Source organism: Calidris pugnax, unplaced genomic scaffold, assembly GCF_001431845.1.
Source record: "Calidris pugnax isolate Ruff unplaced genomic scaffold, ASM143184v1 scaffold251, whole genome shotgun sequence".
In the NCBI taxonomy this organism is placed as follows: domain Eukaryota; kingdom Metazoa; phylum Chordata; class Aves; order Charadriiformes; family Scolopacidae; genus Calidris; species Calidris pugnax.
The window spans coordinates 1,233,236-1,254,503 of record NW_015091133.1 but is presented as its reverse complement, the minus strand read 5'-3'; the positions used below and the strand labels follow the sequence as shown (position 1 = coordinate 1,254,503).

The 21,268-nt window shown below is 40.4% G+C and overlaps 1 protein-coding gene across 1 annotated transcript in view; it reads left to right on the top strand.

Moving 5' to 3' along the window:
• The window catches only part of UBE3D (ubiquitin protein ligase E3D), a 71,891-nt gene that overhangs the window by 31,968 nt on the left and 18,655 nt on the right, over window positions 1-21,268 (top strand). Inside the window, exon 8 of the mRNA XM_014958508.1 lies at window positions 8,873-9,011. Coding sequence (XP_014813994.1) covers window positions 8,873-9,011 — 139 coding nt within the window. The remainder of the gene's footprint in view (window positions 1-8,872; window positions 9,012-21,268) is intronic.

Genomic DNA, 21,268 nt, shown 5'->3' with positions numbered 1-21,268 from the left:
TTTAGCAGCAGGTCAATAGCCCGCTGCTCTGCGTCCCCTGCATCTGTCCCAAGCGCAGTAGACTACAGCTATTGCCATACATTAGGGAAATTACAAGCCATCTGTTCTAATTTAGAGTAAGATGTATCCAGGAAGGAATCAAGAGGTGCTAAAGGTGAAGAAAATTATTTTAAAGAGTAGGCAAAGCTATCTCTTCATTCCGAGCTGGGGGCATATCCAAGAAAACTGCAGTCTAGAGTCACAGTAGGATTGTTGTCGGTCTAGATGGTGATGACCATCAGCAGTGCCATCCTCCACTATGGTGAATGATCAGCAGTGGCTACAGCAATCTCATCTTTATTGTTTACAGAAAAAAAAAATTTGAATTCTTTCCACCTGGGGTGCAGTAAGACATTCCAAAACTGCAGCTTAAAGCCTAAAAAAAAAAACCACCAAAAGCCAACCGTTAAAGTGAAGAAGGATGTTCTGAAGCCTTGGCTGTGAAGTTTTTACGAGGGCAATTTGCTTCTCCTTTTAGTGGGAGCACCTCGGGTTGCTGCACGGTGGGGATGCTCACCAGCAGGCCCGAGGCAGTGCCTGGACGGGGCGAAGAACTTCCAAATTGAGGAAGGAAAACTTCCAAATTAGCGGGTGAGCTCTGCTCTTGCACCCAGCTGGGCAAAACGGACGTAGGGAATTTTAAAAAAGTAGTTTCAAGGAGATGCGTTGTGGTTGGACTCCATCTCAAAGGTCCCTTGCAACCATAGATTCTGTGAATCTGTTGAATTCTGTCTGCCGTGTTTCCTTCCTATTATGTCTATATATATATATGTTTGAGCATCACAAGCCCAGCAGGAGCTGTTTTCTTCATGAGCTTGTATTCCTCAGTCAGGTGCTCTAAAGCAGAACTTCATTATAACTGATGAAATTTCTCTGCAGTTTTCTGCTTTTACAGCTTCAGCTTTTGCCACAAACTTTTCATCGTGCAGACGAATGAGGGAAGAATTTCTCTCCATAGGCAGTTACTGTTATGGGTTGGCTGTGTGCATACAGCTGCTGCTGCTGCTGAACCTTAACCACTGTGGTTTTTCTGGCAGGACATACCCTGGGAAGTACCTGGCAGGCTTGGGGTTTTATATCCAAGGTCAGTTCCCGCAAAATTAAATTAAAATTCCTTTTTCTCTTCATTCTATGAGCAGCCTTTTTTTTTTTTTTGCCCGGTGCTGAGCCTAAATAAAGATGATAAAGTCTTAGTTGTACTCACTGACCATCTGTGCGTGGTGTGAGTGCTGTCAGGAATGTTAAGTTTAGTACCTTTGCAAGTGTCTGTGGTCCCACACATCTAGGTGTCCCATGGAACTTTAGACGTTGTCCCTTGATTTAGCTTTTCATAAATTCTCTTTAGATACTATGAATCTTCAACTTAAAGGTTGTAGGATGGATGAACACCTGCTAATCCCTCCCCGTGATGTTTAAGCTTTATTTCAGTGATTTTCGCAGCTGAGATTCTGTTTTGTCTCCCACAGAGTTGGTGCTGTTTTGCGGTGGAATGAAAATATTTTATGGGTGATAGGGTTCACAGCTTAAAATTAATGCTTTTGAGATTGCACAGCAGCCAGCTGGAGGAGGGAAGGCAATGAAGAAAAGCAGTTGGTGAACACCCAAAAATCTTCAGTCTGGAGAAGGACATTGAGAATTACATGCTCCAAGGCAAAGTTACTCCTAGACAGGATTAAAATCTCAAGATTTGTTTCCATGCAAAAAGTTGGGTTACGTCAGGATAGCTTTCTGTGCTTTAGAGGAATAACCTACTTGTGAACAACCTTGTCTGTCTTGACACAATATACTAAGTTGTTTGAATTCCTGCTTTTGCCCCTTACCAAAAAAGAATTTAATTCTGTGGGCCATACACAGGTTTTATTTGTGCTAATAGCATTTTTTAATAACTGTGCCAAACCAATGTTGTTACATTTCAGTTAATATAGGACAGTTGAGTCTAATAAAAATGTTGATTGGTACGAAGCAAAAGAAAGAACTTGGCCTGTACTTTACAGGTTGAGTTAGGCAGTTCAAAATAATTAAAAAAGTTGTTAAATAATTTAAAATACATAAATAAAATGAATGTGATTGAAATTAATGTGCAGTTGTCTGATTCAAACAAAATCATTTAATTCACTGTCTTAATGTGCCTTTTAGCATGAGTTGTTTAGTCTATATTACATATTGGAGTTAGAAATGAGAAAACTGCATGTGAGTATTTATTTTAAAACACGAAAGCATTCATTAGAGCAAATAGCATAATTTTACTTAAAAGGTCCTTAAATATTGCAAGAACATTTGATACTTCTTATGTCAGCCCTTCTGAAAAATATTATGGCAGTGGGGGCAGACAGTATTCTGGTGAGGTTAAATTTGAATTTTCATTATAAGCCTTTCTATTTAGTATTAAATAACTTGTCCTTTTCAAGTGGTGACACATTGAAAGTTCAAGAAGGACTTAAATTTTGTAAGATAAGGTATGTTAAAGCTGCTAAGTTGTTTTTGTAGTGGATTTCTAGATGACTTCTTTTTGACCAGTGCATAGATTTCCCATTCAAAATATACATTACTCACAAAAAAGACAGAAAACTGTTAATAGTGATCATGTGTTTGTGTATACAACTATTATATCTATTCATATTAATGTATAGAAATATGCATATTTGTATAACAATATGGTTAATTTATTTATAATGAATATATAATTATACTATATTAAAGCATATGTACAAGATGTAACTTTATTATAAGGTTTATATATCAGTAACTTTCCTATAAGAATGCTGTACAGGAGAGAGTATTTAAGACTACTTGAAAGTATAGAAGTTCATTTAAATAAACCTTCCTCTTCTCTCTGTAGTGAAAAAAAATTAAGGTTTAAAGCTTGGAGATGGAGCTTCTGTTGTTGGCCACTCGTTTATTGCAATTTCTCTTGCTTATTTCCTTGCAAGGGCACCAGTGGGTTAAATTTCCCTTCTTTCCTTTGTTGTCTCTTCTGAGAGATTTAATACCTGTTGGTTTGGGACACCATGCAACTAGTTGGGGAAGATTTGCTCAAAAACCCACCCTTGACACTCCCAGCTATTGAGGAAGAATAATGAATGACATCAGAACAAGACTGTGGTTGTTTGTTTTAAGAGGGAAGCAGTGATTCTGTAAAGAAAGGGTTTTTTTTTCCAAATGAATTTGCTGTGGGCTGTGGAAGCACTGCACTTCTTAGTGTTCCATATTATTTAAATTTTGGCAAGAGTTTAGTAGCTAATGAGCATGCATTGATTTTTATGTCATTTTTAGATCACTGCAAGGATAATTAAAAGTATAAATAACGGTATATTAAGTATATAGACGCATCATCAACCATAATTTAGAATTGTTTTTAGATTAAATCATTTTTACAAATAGTTATTTAATTTAGCAGGTTTGTCCTTTCGTTCAGTAAAGTCATCTGTCATTTACACCAGAGCAGCAGCTCGTGGAAAGGGCAACTTTAACAACATTCATTGAACTCTTGAGAATCAGGGTTGAACTTCTGTCAGCTTTTATATTTGATTCTTCAGCACGGCCTTGATTCAGCAAAACACCGAAGCCGTAGTTAACACAGTAATCTCCTTCAAGGGTTTCCCAGCATTTGGTGGCCTACATACAGAGCTCGTTTACCTAGATCATAACTAATCAAGTTAAGCCAGTGCCCTGGTAGTGCTCCGAGTAAGAGCTTTTTCATTTTCCAGTTTTGATCTCTGTAGACTGCCGTGTATTTATAGAATTAGGCTGGTAAATCAGAGGTGGTGATGGAGGTGCTCTGGAAAGGAAAAAAAACCAAACGCTTACCAGTTTCTTTCCAAAAGCGTGATGGAGGTGCTCTGGAAAGGAAAAAAAAACCAACAAAAGCTTACGGGTTTCTTTCCAAAAGTGGATTTATTTTGTCTGTTCCTGAAACAGTTGCATTTTTTGGAGCTGTTGGAGGGAGCCCAAGATTTTGTCTGTTCCTGAAACAGTTGCATTTTCTGGAGCTGTTGGAGGGAGTCCAGGGGAGGCCATGAAGATGCTAGAAGACAGGCTGAGAGAGCTGGGGTTGTTCAGCCTGGAGAAGAGAAGGTTCTGGGGAGACCTTAGAGCCCCTTCCAGACCCTAAAGGGCCTACAGGAGAGATGGGGAGGGACTCTTGATCAGTGAGTGGAGCCATAGAATGAGGGGGAATGGTTTTAAACTGAAAGAGGGGAGATTTAGATGAGATCTCAGGAAGAAATTCTTTGCTGTGAGGGTGGTGAGACACTGGAAGAGGTTGCCCAGAGAAGCTGTGGCTGCCCCATCCCTGGAGGGGTTCAAGGCCAGGCTGGATGGGGCTTGGAGCAACCTGGTCTGGTGGGAGGTGTCCCTGCCCAGGGCAGGGGGTTGGGACTGGATGATCTTTAAGGTCCCTTCCAACCCAAACCATTCTGTGATTTTGAAGTGAATGTCATGCACAATGGAGGGGTCCTTTCCAACCCAGACCATTCTATGATTTTGAAGTGAATGTCATGCACGATGGAGTGTGACTAATACTGATAAATGACCTTGACATTGATGGAAGAGGCTTCTTTGGCAAGAAATGCAATCCAGGGAGAAGTCTGGTCCAGTTTTTCAAAATCTCAAGAGAATCCTTATCATTGTTTCCTGGTTTTGAAACACAAAGATTTCTCTTGCTTCACTGACATGCCATGAATATGGTCTTTTTCGTGAAGACTTAGGATGTTATGGGTGGGTTCCACAACCTGATGGATGGCTCTTTGTTTGCTAGTACTTACAGCAAGGAATTATGAAATGAATGCATTTCATGATTTTGGTGTCTTAAACCTTGCTTCTTAGGACACAATTTTCAAATGTTACTCTGACTTAAGTAGGCATTTTAGCAATTCACTGGGATCAATTCTGTAATGAGCAGTGGAGAAACACCGGTCTCGGATGCACGGTGAATCAAATGTGCTTATCTGAAAACATTGTGATCAGTTACTTCTGCTGGAGAAGTAATTGTCTTATCTTTAGTCTTCTCTGAGTAGCTGTTTTCAAGTTTTGCTCATTAGTTACTGTGGAGCAACTAATGTGGATTTTTCCTCACTACTCAGACGCTGATTTTCAGGAAAATATTTAACTTCTCCAAACCTAATGTATTTGAGATCTTTCTTAAGAGAATTTGGTTGAAAAAAGCAGGGGAAGGAAGGGATAAACAAAAGAGGGGGAAAATGGGAAGGATGGAGTGACAGACAGGATGCTTAGAATGATTTGGGTTTCCCTGTTGGTGAGATCACTGGCAGGCAAAACTGGATGATGATAATTTGCAGAGGTGGATTTAATGTCCTGTGGAAAAGATTCAGTCTGACATGTCCTTTTCTTAAACTCAGAGCGTGCTCCTACTTTGGACCATTTTACTGAGTGTTTTACTACATCCTACTGTTTTAAAGCCTGGTTTCTACAGCTGACTCACATCTCCCTCAAACACTGTCAAGGTCAATATGTGGTGGTGAGATTTTACCTGTCATAAAGTCAGTCCAAGGTAGGTGCAGTCTTTTCCCCTGCGATGAGTTAGGGAATCTGTGTAGAATTTATGAATTTTATTTGATACCGAGGGTCATAATTGTTTTTTTTTGTCAGACTGGGAAGTCTGGAGTCTCAAGGCTGCTTTGCAACGTAGAAAATTTGAATGTTTGCAGAAGGAAGAATGTAAAACTGCATTATTTCTCTTGATAACCTCACCTTCCTCCAGCTAATCTGTTTTACTTATTCCTTATTTACTTATTCCTTTCAGCCAGCGCAGCAAACTGTGCTGTGCTCTCTGGGAATTCTGCTGGCTCTTGCCTTTATGTGCACGAGGAGCAGCCTTGGCCTGTCCTGCTTTCCCTGAGGGAAGCTTAGGAGCAAGAACTCATTGCTGGGTAAAGGTATTAAGGAGCAAGGGAAAAGAGCACATGCAAAGTCCTGTCCACATCCAAAATTACCGTGGGCACATCTGAGTCCTACTGGTTTCTTTCCCGTCGTCTTCCTCAGCCCTCCCCAAAACACCATCTGACAATTTACCCTATCTGCATGTCAAATTGAATTGTTCTTTCAAGCTCAGGAGGGCAAAACACAGTTTGGTGGTGAGGTGGCTGAGAAGCTCTCAGCCAGCTCAGACTGTTGGTATTTGGGACTCGTCTGGGAGGAAGCATGGAGCTGATGGGCTGGGTTCTTCTCCGTGGGTGTCCTCTCCTGAGGAGCACTGTCAACCAATCTGCCTCCTCCAGTAAGGAGAAACAATCTCCTCTCCTGTACTGTCCATGAGACAACTCTCTTTACACAGAAAGGTTCTGTGAAAATAAGGTGAAAATTCGGAGGTTTTGCTTTAAGTATAGATGTTTTTCTCCCTCCTTTACAATGAAGATTATGGAAAAATACTCCCAAGAGTAACAGGGTTAAAAAAGAAAAGAGACATGATCTAATAAAGCAGTGACTTCCCACAAACGCTTGTGTTAAATGCTGAAAAAAGGCAAGCCATAAAGATTTAATTCCTAACATGAGTGTTCCTGGGGCAGTAAGTGCTAGGACACACGTGGTTTGTTTGTACTAAAGGAAAACACTGGAATTGTTTCAGGAAATACTAATTACCGAGCCATTAATAAACAAGAATTGCAATATAATTAGGTTACATGTCTTTATGCAAACAGTCTTTCTCTGAAATAAACCAACAGCCACAAAAAAAACCCCACCCTAGTGCAGTGTCAGGGCTGTAAGAGATGGACTTCAAAATGAAGAGGCAGCTCCAAAAAATCCTCAAGTCAAACCGCAAGAATAGAATCAAGGTACTGAAGGAAGTTGTGATGATCTGAACATTGCTTGGAGTTCTGAGAAGTTTATTTGCTGAGAGGGTGTTGATCTGTGGAAACACCTCCCCAACACCCAGAACCTTCTCATATCACCTCCAGACTCCAAACTCTGGCTCTATTCGAAGGTGCCTGCACAGTGCTTTGTTTAGACTTGCTGATTTCTGAAAAATTGAAGGGCCTGATTTTGCTGGTTTCACCTAAATTTGCCTGTTGTCACCAGACAAGACTGTAAAAAATGTCAAACAAAGACCCAGTAAAGAACATATAAAGGTAAGTTTCCAGTTATGGGTGGAAATGAAGTTACCAAATAATAATGAAATATAAAACTCAATTCTGAATTGCAATTAACGAGACTCCTTGGTTGCTGGCTGCTCAGTGCTCATCATCTAGAGCAAGGTGCTCCTCCTGGAGCATCTACAGGATCTCTGGGCCAGTCAGGGTTGGCTACTCACATAGTCTTTTTAAAAAGAATCCTGCTTCCTTTCAATATAGACAAGGTATTTGCTTTTTCTAGGGAAACGGAAGCCCCTCTGAGCTTGTGTACATTATGGGTCTCCCCCCATAATATTTTGTGTATTGAAGCACAAGTGGGTTCTTACATACCCACAGATAAATGAGGAAAGAGGGAAAAAAATGTAAAGATTAGGAAAGAAAAAAACAGACAGTTAAATTTCAAGAGGCCAGTTTCAGACAAATAGAGGTAAGAAAGTGAAAATACACTTTTTGAAGAAAAATGTCTAGATTATGCGAAGTAGAACATCATCTAGAAGAGCTAAGAAGGTGCTAGGAAGAGTTAATAATGAAGCATATCTACAAGAAGTGTATATGCAAGCCTCTAAGAAGCAGAACTTTACAGAGTATTGGTGGGGTTGGGAGACTTGAGAGAATGAGACCATCCAGAAGGACACAGATACTGCAAAAAGAGTATTTGCTCAGTTTTCTCCATGCTGAATATTGGGTGATGTCTACTCTTTTTTAGGTGCTTAAAAAAATGTGGCTATTTCTAGATACGAGTTTAGAACAAGGTGATGTGTTCAGAAGCAGGGTTTCAGTCAGAGTAATGTATTTCCAGAGGAATTTAAAAGTGAAAGCCCATGCTAAAACTATTTATTTAATTATTTATTGAAATTGTGAAGTCTTGGACATGGAAAGGGAAAACATTGCCTCCCAAAGTGATGCTCTCAGATCTGCTGAGGATAATTGGTGTCTGTCTTGCTCTGGAGTATCTGATAGTAACTGCTCCGATAAAATTATCAAACTAATCGGATCACTGATCGGTGTGAGGGTTTGTGCATTAAGGAAGAAAGAAGCCTGAACAATAGGAAGTAGAACTTTCTTGCTTTTTTTGAGTTAATCTTGTAAAACTGATCTTGTTCTTCAGCATGTGGCAGCGGGAACGCTTTATAGAAATGTGCTTTCAGAATGTTGGTTTTATGACTAGTTCTAAAAATCTTAATTCTTTTAATACATCTCAAGCAGAAAGCTGTATAAAATGAACTGGGATGGCATTTTTGCTTGGAATAGACTGTTAGTAAGATTCCAGTGAGAACATCATAAACGTCAATTTTGAAACTCACGTCTGACCTCCTGTCTTTTCAGAAGTGAAAGGACATTTTTCTGTCTAGAAACAAAATAAAAAGTGGAGGCATGATGCTCTATGTGGAATACTCTATATGTAAAAGCACTATATGATGGGAAATTGCCAGTGGCCGCTGAAATTTGGTTCAGAAGTAATCTGACTTTGAATTAGAAGCATGAGAACAGATTGCTCTAATGTATGCTATGTTTTCCTTTCACATTATGTATCTTTTTGTAAGATTGGTGCTACAGACAAAGTACTCTAAATGCACCTTGTATTTCTGGTAAAACACACTTATCTGTGACTTCTACAGGGAAAATGTGAAAAGAATATCACAATACTATGACACATTCATATATTTATTTGAAACTTGAGGTTTAGATATGTTTTAAGACAAAATGAAAATGTGTTGGTTTTTTTTTTTTTTTAATCTTTATAGCCTCGCTGATGCTTGGGAAGGTGATATTGGAGTTCATACTTTAAAGTTTCCATCAGAAACATGTATGGAGTTACTTCTGATACTGGGTTTGAGTACCATCTCTCTGCCACCTTCACTTCGATGCATGAACTCTTTTCAGGTAAGGAACAGCTGCTATTTCAGTATAAAGGTGTTATTTCTAGGAAAAAGAGAGGAGAGATCCCTGGGGCCCATAAACCCTTTGAGAGTAAAGGTTTATCTTCTTTAGTTGCATGATTCTCCATTATATTAAATATAGCAATGGAGAACTTCTTACAGTGCTCAGTTTCTTTCAGCTGTATTAAATGTGGACCAAGGCAGGAAATGTCATTGGGACTTTTAAACAGTGAATCACTATTTAAATTAAATTAGATGTTTAAAGAAATTTCATCAAACCTAGGCTGAAGTAGCTAGAATCATTATATACGATTTTCTTGTTCTTGGGGAAAAAAAAAAAGTCATCAGCTAAAAATAAAGATTTCCAGTGGTGAAAACCAGTTTTGTCCAGTGTTGTTCTGTATGTTGCTGCTGAAGTCTTCAGCAGTCTCAGAAATTTTCCTAAGAAAACATTGTTGCAGGCCTGTTAAATTGTATTTGTCATGTGTCTGAAGACGTATGGTTTTTTACAAATGAAATGTACAGACATCTCAATTCATGATGATATAGAATCGTAGAATGGTTAGAGTTGGAAGGGACCTTAAAGCATCACTGAGTTCCACCACCCTGCCCTGTGCAGGGACACCTCCCACCAGACCAGGTTGCTCCAAGCCCCATCCAGCCTGGCCTTGAACACCTCCAGGGATGGGGCAGCCACAGCTTCTCTGGGCAACCTGTTCCAGTGTCTCACCACCCTCACAGCAAAGAATTTTTTCCTCATATCTAATCTAAATCTCCCCTCTTTCAGTTTAAAACTGTTACCCCTCGTCCTATCACTCCTCTCCCTGATCAAGAGTCCCTCCCCAGGTCTCCTGTAGGCTTCCTTCGGATACTGAAAGGCTGGATATGGACAGACATCTCAGTTCATGATGATATGACATATCAACTCAACCTTTTTATGATGCTTCTTCCTTCCCTTGCAGTTACATAGTCCATCAGTTGTGTATTGATGCAAATCTAAAGTAAGCAGCTGTTGAGCAGTGAGCATACCTGAAACTCTGTTTTGAAAACTATAGAAGAATTATTATCTTAGTGAGAATAAGTGTCCTGAACAGTTTATAGCACGAAATCTGGTAGCTTCTATTTGTCCATATTCCCATTTTGTAGTTAAGGCACATTTAATTAGTGTTCCTGAGTGATGTTTACTGAAAAAATAATCTTATTGTAGAATTTTGGAGCCAGAAAGAACATGGTTATAAACCAAAATCAAGTAATTGATTTTAATAAGAGTTACACTGACGTACAACTGCTGGAAGCACATCTAAATGTTAGGAAATAAGTATACACCTGTGTTGTCCACGACCTTTGCATCTTGAAAGCTTGGAAGCAGGGAATCTGTGTACGGTGAACTCTCAAGTACCGCAGCAGCCATTGATCGTTTTAGCATGATATTTTAATAGCCAAGGTCGGAATTGTTATTGGGTTGTACGTTCGGAGGCCATAAAATTGAAGAATGTCCTGCATGCCAGCAGAGTGAGATCGTAAAAATTACAAGTTTCAAGGATTGGCCAGTACAAGTTATCTAGGAAGTTGAATAGTGCCTATTTCCTATCCAGAAACGAACGTTTTGGTTGTCTAATCCAGGAGGATGTCTTCCTTGTCCATTACATTACCAGTAATCGGTGGTGAATCCTTTTCTGCTGTCCCCATGGTAGGTTAAATAGGAGTCTCTTCTTGTACTGAGGCTCCATGCCCTGTCTCGTTTCTCTGCCTACCCAGTCCCAGGTTGTGCACTTGGGATTTTATCTCTGGGTAGAGATAGGAGGTGATAAATGACTCTCCACTGGTGCAGATAGGAGTTGGTAAACTCCAGAAGGGTTTTAACTCAGAGTACACAGAACACTAGACTTTTCTTTCGCCTTGTCAGACCTTCCACGTTATGCTTTGTGCCAGAGTAGTTGATGTGACAACGCCTGGTCTTGGTTGAAAACATGATTTCAGGCTGAAGATGCTGCATTTTGAGTTGTTTCCCAGTGTCTGTGCTCTCATAGCAAAAAGAGAGGCAAAAATTCATAGTTTTCAAAAAGCCCAAGTTCTGAAACCCGCTCTGATAAGATATTGTTATATTTTGCCAAGTGGGAGGGAAGGAAAATGGCTGTTTTGATAAGCTGCTGGCTCTGAATTTCACTTTCCTTGCCAGGCAGTCAGTATCACTGAGTGTTTGTCCTGGAGGGCAATCACTGTCCAGGAAAATATTGTTTTATTTATTTTTATCCTTGTGAACCTTGTTTGGGTCTCAGTTTGGGAATCCATGAAGGGGGAGCAAAGTTTGCCCAAGCTTTTCACTGATGCTTGACAATGGGCTGTCAGACTTACTGGGGTTTTTTTCTGTCTTGCCTCTTTGTACTCATGTTCACTTTCTCTACAGCAAATATTAGAATTATGTGTCCTAGTTTTTCTCTATTTTTCTGGGAAAAAGTTGGCAAGATCTGCAGAGAGCTTGGGTAATGATATTAAATTGTGCTGTTGCCGGAGCAGAAGATCCCTCTGCATCCAAAGTACTAAGGGTTGTGAGGCAAACAGGGAATAATATAAAGGGTACTAATTGAAAACTGATATTTCATGTGTTCTTAATGGAGCAATGGCAAAATGAAAAAAAAAAAAAAACCAAACTAGATTTGTTTTCTTTTATGGTAGACCTGCAGTGGTCTAGCAAACAAATAAAATTAATTCTGTATTACAATGATCCTTGTATTTGAACTGAAACAATCAGAGTTTCCTGTTATTCACACGTGGCGGTTGCGTTCGCCAGGCTCTCACAGATGAACGCTGATGGAATCAGAAGGGGAAACAATCCCAGAAAGTTCTAGAGTTGTCTCCTTTCCTGAGTGATCCCACTGTTGGACTGATGCTGTGGAGCTGAATGGACCTCTAGTTTCCACTGGCGCATTTTTTGTGTTCTGATACGGTATTTTAAAATCCTTCTAACAGGCAGCTAGATATGGTGTGATCTAAAAGTTACAGTTTAGCTCCTGAGATCACATCAGTATAGCTTTAAAAGATCCAATTCTTTGTAATTAGGTAGACAAAAGTCATAGAATCATAGAACGGTTTGGGTTTGAAGGAACCTTAAAGATCATGGAGTTCCAACCCCCTGCCCTGGGCAGGGACACCTCCCACCAGACCAGATTGCTCCAAGCCCCATCCAGCCTGGCCTTGAACACCTCCAGGGATGGGGCAGCCACAGCTTCTCTGGGCAACCTGGGCCAGGCTCTCACCACCCTCACACCAAAGAATTTCTTCCTAATATTTAACCTAAATCTCCCCTCTTTCCGTTTAAAACTGTTCCCCCTCATCCTATGGCTCCCCTCCCTGATGCAGAGTCCCTCATCTCTCCTGTAGCCCCCTTCACCTCCGTGTTGTTTGAGGCTGTATTTACCCTCTCTCTCTATTATATTACAACACTGCAGTGTTGACATGCCAAATTAGAGTTGGTGAACTTATGCATTGGATGATGTTTAGGTTGTAAAACGCACACGGAGGAAATCTGCTTAGTTGCTAATCATCTCCGTAATAAACTCTGTTCTGCTCTGTGCTCCCCCAGCGCTCTCTGGGACTGGTTTAGCAGCCTCCCTACCTGTGCTGAGACATAAATTACCTTTTATTTTCCAACGGTGTGCTACTGCTTAGTAACACAGTATTCGAAATCGCTTTTCAATTCCGTTTTGACCCCGTGAAGATCTTTCAGCATGATTTACGTCTGTGGAGGAGAGGAGCAGCAGCAGACTGTGTTACCGAGCTCTCTGCTGGGTTTAAGGGGGTTGGTGCTCACTTTTGGCTTCCCAGGCTGTTGTTGATCCCATGTGCTAGGTTGTTTTTGGCTTCTCTCTCTCGTTTTACCTGTCCTGTTACGCTGAGGTTGTTCTGAGGGACAGAGGGAATGGCTTCAAGCTCCAACAGGGTAGGTTTAGACTGAACATCAGGAAGGAATTTTTCACAGAAAGAGTGGTCGGGCATTGGAACAGGCTGCCCAGGGAGGTGGTTGAGTCACCATCCCTGGATGTGTTTAAGGGACCTTAATAAGGGGTACTGAGGGATATGGTGTAGGGGAGAACTTTGTAGAGTTGGGTAGATGGTTGGACTCAATGATCCCAAGGGTCTCTTCCAACCTAGACGATTCTATGATTCTATGATTCTGGTGCACTGCAGAGGGTTAAATCTTAGCAAACCTCAGCCTGAAAGCTCTTGAGGGACCAAAGTGGGCAGACAAATTCTCGCTGGTTGATAGCTGCCTCCAGATTTACTGGAAAACGTAGATTTGCAGCCCTGACTTGCACCTTCCCAGGCTTGTAATCTCTGCCCAGAAAGCTGTGTTGCCTCATTACACCCTTCATGGGTCTGGGCTCTCCACCCGCCTGAGCTGTCAGCCCTTTGCTTTAGGGACGGCTGGGCTCGACTTTGTGTGTTATTCTTCTTAATAACTTGCAGGCACTTGTAGCTATCACCCACTTGAGTTATCGCCTACGTTATCTCTGAGCTGTTGAGCTGCTGCTCCTGGGGGCAGGCTGGGAGGGCGGGCTGGTGCTTCGGAGCCTCCAACACAAACCAGTTAACACAGGGAGAAGGTTTGAAGTGTGTTTTGCTAACCTTGTCTCCTCTTCCTCGGAGTTCAAGCACAGAAAATGACCCATACATCGAATTCTTACGGTTATATATGGGGTTATTCAGCACATTTCTCTTTCACTGCTGTTATTGTGGGAAAACAGGCGTTTTACTTCACATATCACGGCACTATTCGTAAGGCCAGAGACTGTAACAAGAGTTTTCAGAGCTAAGTAGATCATGGCTTTATTTTTACTTTCACACTTCCATGAAATTGAAAGAAAATTGTGATTAAGAACTGCCAAGCAGTTGCAAAAGTTTGTTGGAAATAGTCCTTGATATTCTTTGCTGCTGCACCTGATGGCACTGGTAGCTCATCAGGACACTGTCCTCTTCACCAAAGAGGATACTCTATAGTATAGGATACTACTATATAAAGTAGGGCCAGCATTTAAGAAAAAAACAAAAAGCATTCATTCTGTTGGTGCTGTAACCATTCCTAGAGGTGTCTCTGAAGGCAAAAGTCATTGGCAGTTACTTTGCTCCCCCCAAAAAAAGGAGGAAAAAAAATGTTTCTCATAGAGCATCCCGTCAACTTCTCTATCGTTTAAAGTCTTTTAATCAAGTGCAGAAAACTTCCTAAAAGTGACAGGTTTAGAGATATAAAGCAGCAAGTTGCCCTGAAAACATAAGAATGAATAAATACAGTATTCGTTACAGCGCAATGACTCTAGTATATGATTATCAAAAGTACTCAAACGACTCATGGAAGGCAAAATACGAAATTACTGCTGTCTCTCAGGTTTACACATGGTCTGAACTAAAGGTCTGCCCTGATATTCAGTGTTTGTTAATATTAATACCTTTATTTGTTGAGTACTCAAACGACTCATGGAAGGCAAAATATGAAATTACTGCTGTCTCAGGTTTACACATGGTCTGACTAAAGGTCTGCTCTGATATTCAGTGTTTGTTAATATTGATACCTTTATTTGTTGTGTGTGTGTATATATATATAAAGCACTTTCAAATGTATATATATATAGCACTTTCAAACTAGTTTATCTCAAAAAGAACTTAGCTGAAGACAGAGGACACTTGCCAATGCACCTGTGTTTTCTGACAATCCATTTTGAAGCAAACAACTGAGTAAAATTTAGAAAAATCTGCTCAGCTCCTCCTTTTTTTCCCTTTTGGGCATTTGGAGCTGCAGTGATTGCACAAATTCTTTTAAGTTGGACTCCAGTCCTTTGAACCACTTTGAAACAGCAGCAAAGACAGGACAAGAAGCTGCTCTGGTTCAAAACGAGTTGGAAAATAGTGATATAAGAAATTAAAATATCAGGAGGGAAAGAATGGCTTTCAAAATATTGTGTCTTTTATTAAACTATGCCAGAAAGGAAAAAAAGGTCTATTTATAAAGTAAAATAGATTATTATCTTTTAAAACTTGTTTTAAAGTTTTTCTTACTTTCTTACTGAGGATCTCACACAAAATTAATTATAGATTTGAATATGTATATTCTGTAATATCTTGCAGACAGTGGATGAGTTCCTAAACACTGGAGGATTTATTTTGACAATTAGTGGTTTTTTAATATTTCTCGGAAGCTTTAAGTTTCTGAAACTTCCGAAGGAACATTGACAGTTATGTGGAGAAACCACTGCAAATATATTGCAGTCTCTGCGTAAAATGTAGTCATTTCTGTTTTCCTTAACTGACTGGTTTTACAAAATATAAACTACAGTGAGGAAACCAAGTGTAGTTGGTGACAGCCTCTTGTGCCTGCTCCTGTTTTCCCCCAAACTAAAGGGGTTTTGATTTTTGAAGACTGGGGTGAAAGTGCCTGTTATGTGCTTTTGCTAATTTTGACTAACTCAGACAGGTTGCCAGGATGACGTAGAATGGATTAATTTTCTATTTTATCATGATGATTATGTGGAAGTTTTAAAGTTTGATTTCAAACAACATGATGATTATGTGGAAGTTTTAAAGTTTGGTTTTATTTTAAATAACAAATAAGTACCCAAGACTCAGGTAGTCCTTAGAAAGCAGATGTAGCTTTTAAAAATATGCATAGAAATATTCCATTGACTTTAAAATAAAATAAGTTTGTATGTTTGGAGGTTATGTTTGTGTTTGTCTGCATTTACTAAAAGCCCTAAGCTGCTGAAATGCTGCAGGATAATTAGGAAAGAAATTATAAAATGATACTGAGCGAATGCTGACAAGAGCAAATGATATTGAGTTAGTGTTTCAAAGACAAATCTGAATACTTCTTTGCAGAATGATAGAGATTTTGACGTTCAATTAAGAGGTTATTGTCTTGTTTTTCTTGTCTGCTACAGAACTATCCTTCATTAAGTTGATTCCTATTATGCAACTTGGGTTATATTGCTCACTGTTCACTGTAAGCTGTCTTTTAAAAGTACCTCTAGAGTGTTCAGTTTTATTTATTGAACATTGAGACTATCTGCTTCTTTTAATGTTAGCTCCGAGGACTGCAAGCTGAAATAGAACAATTTTTTTTTTTTAACTGTAATTAGTATTTTGAAGTCTTCATTGGACCTGTATTAAAATCGTTTCATACTACTAATTCTGCGTAAATTTTATTAAAACATAGTGTCTCCTGGATGAGAACTGTTGAGCTCTGCACATGGAGGAGCATATTGAGCAGTGTCCTCTCCCTCCTTGTGTGTCCCATCTCTGACTCAGCCACGTCTCACTTCTAGGCTATGGTTTTGTGATATCTGGTGCTGCTTTGGGAGATGCTGATGGGAAGGTATTATCTCACTTACCTAAGATGTGGCATGGCTACGTTTCCTCTAATGGAGAGGAGTTTCCCATTAATATTGGCCTAAAACAGAAACAAAAAAATCAATCACACATAAACCTAAAGTGAATCTATGAATAGGAAAAATGCAGGCTGAGCTTATTTGTGGAAGCACAACATTTTATGCTTTCTCCAGTGCTTAATGATGGAGAGTCAGGACCATGACAGGAGTGGTCCTAAACTGAGATTCAGAATTTGTCATCAGTTTCTCAGAAGAGTGAAATGCCTCTTTTCTTCCAAGACGGTTGTCCAGTAGAGAAGAAATCAGAGGGTGAACCTGACCATATCCTAAACAGAAGCAGATTTCATTACAAAACCCCTAGGAGCTCCCAGTGAGAAGCAGCAGCCATGCAGCATCCTCTGGAAATAGTCCCCTGCTGCCTGGGAGGGAAGATCTGCTGGAGGAATTAACTCTTTTGTGTGCAATTCCCTCTGCCTAGAATCCGGCAATAGCCACCTGTGACACCAGCATCTGGTGATACGTTTCTTACCAGTTTTCTTAGAAAACACGCTCAAATATGCAATTTACCATTTATCTGTGAATGTACGATTGATTGCAGAAATCCAGTTGAGGTAGTCTGCTATAGCCATTGTTATCAGCCGCTTGAAAGGGGTGAAGACAGGACTAATTAGCAATGGAAAGCCCTGATTGATACCGCTCATTTTATTTCCTGTTTGCTTCTATTGTGAATGTTTTGCTTTTCCCAAGTCGTTTTGAAATCTGAAAGTGTAGCTGGTACACCCTAATTATCCAGCGCTTGTGTCCGCAATGTGCTATTAAACACAAACTGGGAGTTTGTGTTCTTCATCGTCAACAGACACCACACTGTGAGTGCGTTGTGGAAAGAGACAAATACCCATGTTTTATGTACCTGAATATATACATAAAGAAGAGTCTTATGGGAGGCATGGTGCACTTTTAGAACATCCATTTCTGTTTATTAACTGAGGCTGTTGCCTTTGTGACTGAGAAACAGGCTCCGCTCCAAAGAAGTATTTAGCCCTATAGAAAAGCAAATAATGCTGTACGTGTTCAACATGGTTTGTAGGTAATATATCTCTTTAGGGTTGCTTCCCTCCAAAACCTTGGTTTCTCTAAGTTATTCTTAGGTCTACCCAGGTCATAATTAATAGATTGACTTGTACGAGGAGTAACTGTCAACCTCTTAGCCATCAAGGTACAGAAATCTGGTTATCGGATGCTCAGAGCTAGATAGCCAGCTCTACCCAGGTCATAATTAATAGATTGACTTGTGCGAGGAGTAACTCTCAACCTCTTAGCCATCGAGGTGCAGAAATCTGGTTGGATGCTCAGAGCTAGATAGCCAGCTGTTGCTTTAAAAATTATACTGAGTCATTGGATAGCAATTATTCTATAATGGAGATTTTTCCTTAAAGTTTCATACTGTTATGCTGTTTGTTTTGTGAATGCTCTGGAAAGCTATAACATTCTTCATTTCTGTAGGACTCTGGATGGAAGCTTTGAAGCTACTCATGCCCAGAAAGCTCTGCAGAAAAAAGGATATATTTATAAGGGTACTTCTTAAGTAGGTCTACAAGGGCTTTAAAAATAGATGGATTCAACCTTATTGGATTTCAGCTGTGGGCTGGAATAGGTATGATGTTATCACAGATGACAAAATTTGGAGGGATGCTGGAGGATGTCGCTGAATTCTAGCATTGCATTAGCAGGCGGGGCAGCTTGCCAAGGCACTCAGAGCAGTTTGAGAGTGTCATGTGTTAAAGAGTTGGGAACGGTAATGATGTCTTCAAGGAGACAAATGGACAAATACACAGAAGTCTGCGAAGGCAGAGCGTAATAATTGGATCGATGACTTGACTATGATAAAGTGCACGGTGGGCGAAAAGGAAGCGGATTGTTAAGTTCTCCTCTTTTTATTGTCAGTTGAAAATGAGTCTGGAATGGATCTTTTAGTGGAGAAGTCCGTAATGCCTCCAGTGAGAAACGTACGGTTTGCCTTCCCTCAGAAGTGGAAGTCCATCATTCTGGTGTGCTATCGGTGAAGAGAGCTGTGTGCTTTAAATCTCTGTGCTTAAATCATAGGTCCTGGATCTGGGGGTGGCGGCTGATGACAAATGGCAGTGCTTGAAAGCTCCTGCTCGTTAAGGAAAAAAACTTTAGGTTTGGATCTTAAGAAAGCTGGAAAGGGCAGAAATGTGATGTGGGGACACAGATCACATCACTGTCTGCCCAGAGGCGGGGAAAGATCTGAAGGGAGGCATCGAAGAGAAAGGGACCAGCTACTCTTTCAGCCGGGTGATGCTCTTCCCAGTGACATACACCAGCACGGTTCTGACTGACCACAGGGTTATTAACCTCTAAGTTGCTTGCTGCTTTGACCAGTAAAAAAGTTTGCAGTTAGCAGTTGTGCGAATATTCGTTTGTACTAGAGCTCCACTGCTTTTGATTTAAAGGAAGCTGTTCTACACATGGATGTGGCAAGAGGGTGTCTCAGCATATGCATTTTATAGTGCTCAGAGTCACAGTCACAGAGTGATACGGGGTTGGAAGGGACCTCTGGAGATCATTTCGTCCAACCCCCTGCCACAGCAGGGTCACTCAAAGCAGGTCCCACAGGAACATGTCCAGGCGGGTTTGGAATGTCTCCAGAGATGGAGACTCCACCACCTCGCTGGGCAGCCTCTTCCAGGGCTCTGCCACCCTCAAAATGAAGGAGTTCCTTCTCATGTTTAGATGGAACTTTGTGTGTTCAAGTTTTGTGCCCATTCCCTCTTGTTCTGTCACTGGGCACCACTGAAAAAAGACTTCAGAGAAGTCTTCTCTTCTCTAGACTAAAAAGACCCAAGTCCCTCAGCCTTTCTTCATAAGAAAGATGCTCCAGGCCCCTCATCATCTCTGTAGCCCTCTGCTGGACCCTCTCCAGCAGTTCCCTGTCCTTCTGGAACTGGGGAGCCCAGAACTGGACCCAGTGCTCCAGATGGGACCTCCCCAGGGCAGAGCAGAGGGGCAGGATGACCTCCCTCCACCTGCTGGTCACAATCTTCCTGATGCCCCCCAGGATGCCATTGGCCTTCTTGGCCACAGGGGCACATTGCTGCCTCATGGGCATCCTGTTGCTCCCAAAATAAGATTTGGAATACTGACTATTTTGTCTGGTCAGTCCACTTCCAAGTTCTTCCATAATGCCTGGTTTTCCTAAATATGATCCTGAAAATGACTGAACCTTGTACTGCTCAGATGTCCTCACTTTCTGTGACTGGTACCGCTGACCCTACTTTTGGTTCTTATCAATAACTCTTTGCCTGCATAATTCAGTTTTAAATAGAGGTTTTTTCTTGCTGCTGATGCTCCAATCTTTGAGACATTTTCTATTTTTCTATGTTCGTATGCAGATATCCCACCAAATAAAAACAAATGGCTATCATTGTGTAATGAGGGGTGACTACCTAACACATTTCTTTTTTAACTCACCACAGAGCTTGCTGCTTAATTCATGTTTTGATAAAAAGTATATTCCATTCGTCATCTGCCAGGTTTTCAGAAATTAAGTTCTATGACTGCCTTGTTTTCCTCTTCGTTGACCACTTTGGGTTTTCTTCACTGATGAATTTCCATGTCGCTTTCTCATTTCTCTTAGATACCAATTTACTTTGTTTTCGCACCATTTATAAGCAGACAGCCCTGTATTTCTCTTACACATTTTCACTGGGTAGAAACTAACTTTTAGGACTAACAGTTATTTAATTGTATTTACCTTTTTTCAGGTAAGGTGGAAAAACTGAGGGTGGGAGGGGAACAATGGGGGTTTATATCCTTCTTTGTAACAAAGTAGAATCAACTTTACTTCTTATTGAAAAAAAAATATTAAAAAAATCTGCTGAACACACAGAGACCTTCATATTTCAGGTTGTCAGGTTGCATTCTCTGCTTCCACAGAAAGGAAATGCATTTTCAGCTGTGTTTTTATAGAGTGGTAGCTAGTGACTAGTTAAAATGATCAGAAATGTCTATTTCTGGTTATCCTGGGGATATATTCCATTAAGTGACTGCTTTTTCTATTTTAAGGTGATATTTAGAATGTGGCTAAATACTGTCTGTAAAACTTAGTGTATTCTGTTCTGTTAGCTTTTACCTACCTCTTCTGCACTTTATATTCTACCTGTTTTTGCCCTCTCATTTAGTGCTACTTCTAAAATCTGGACTTAATCCTGGTACCTGTTACCAGTGAACAAGATTTAGAAATTTTTTCAGTTTGAAACGTTCAGCCTAGAATTCTTTGAGAAAAAATTCAACAGCAATTAAAATTAAATCCATGTGACATCCCATGTAGCTAATAAATCCTCAGGGACTGAAATTTAACTGTATAAGTAAATATGAATTTCAGATAAAGTTTTCTCTGCTCAAGTGCTGATGCTATTGGAGAACTGGAATTGGAGAAGTACTCCACTGCTCCAGCACTCTACTGCTGCTCTGAATTCTCACCACGATACTGGTGAGGACAAGATTGGACAAAATTTGAAGTTAAATGGGATTTTGACGTATGCAAATAAGAAACACTGGGCTGTATGACTTAGGAGTAATATTGATTTTGAAAGAGCTACTGAATCTTGTTCTATGCTTTTTTTAAGCCACTTCTAGGTGAGGAGTTTGGGAGGAGAACATTCTCTGATTTTCCTGGGGTTTGGACTTCTGAGAACTCTATTATTCAACACGGTTGTATCCACAGCACCAGATTTAGATGGAGCAGAGCTCTGATTCTGCCTGGAAGTTACTGTGCTCTGGTGATTTAGTTAAAATGAGCTGTCAGAAGTGAGACGCTGTTTACATATTTTTAAGTGTAGCTCAGGAGCTGAAGAAAACCCTG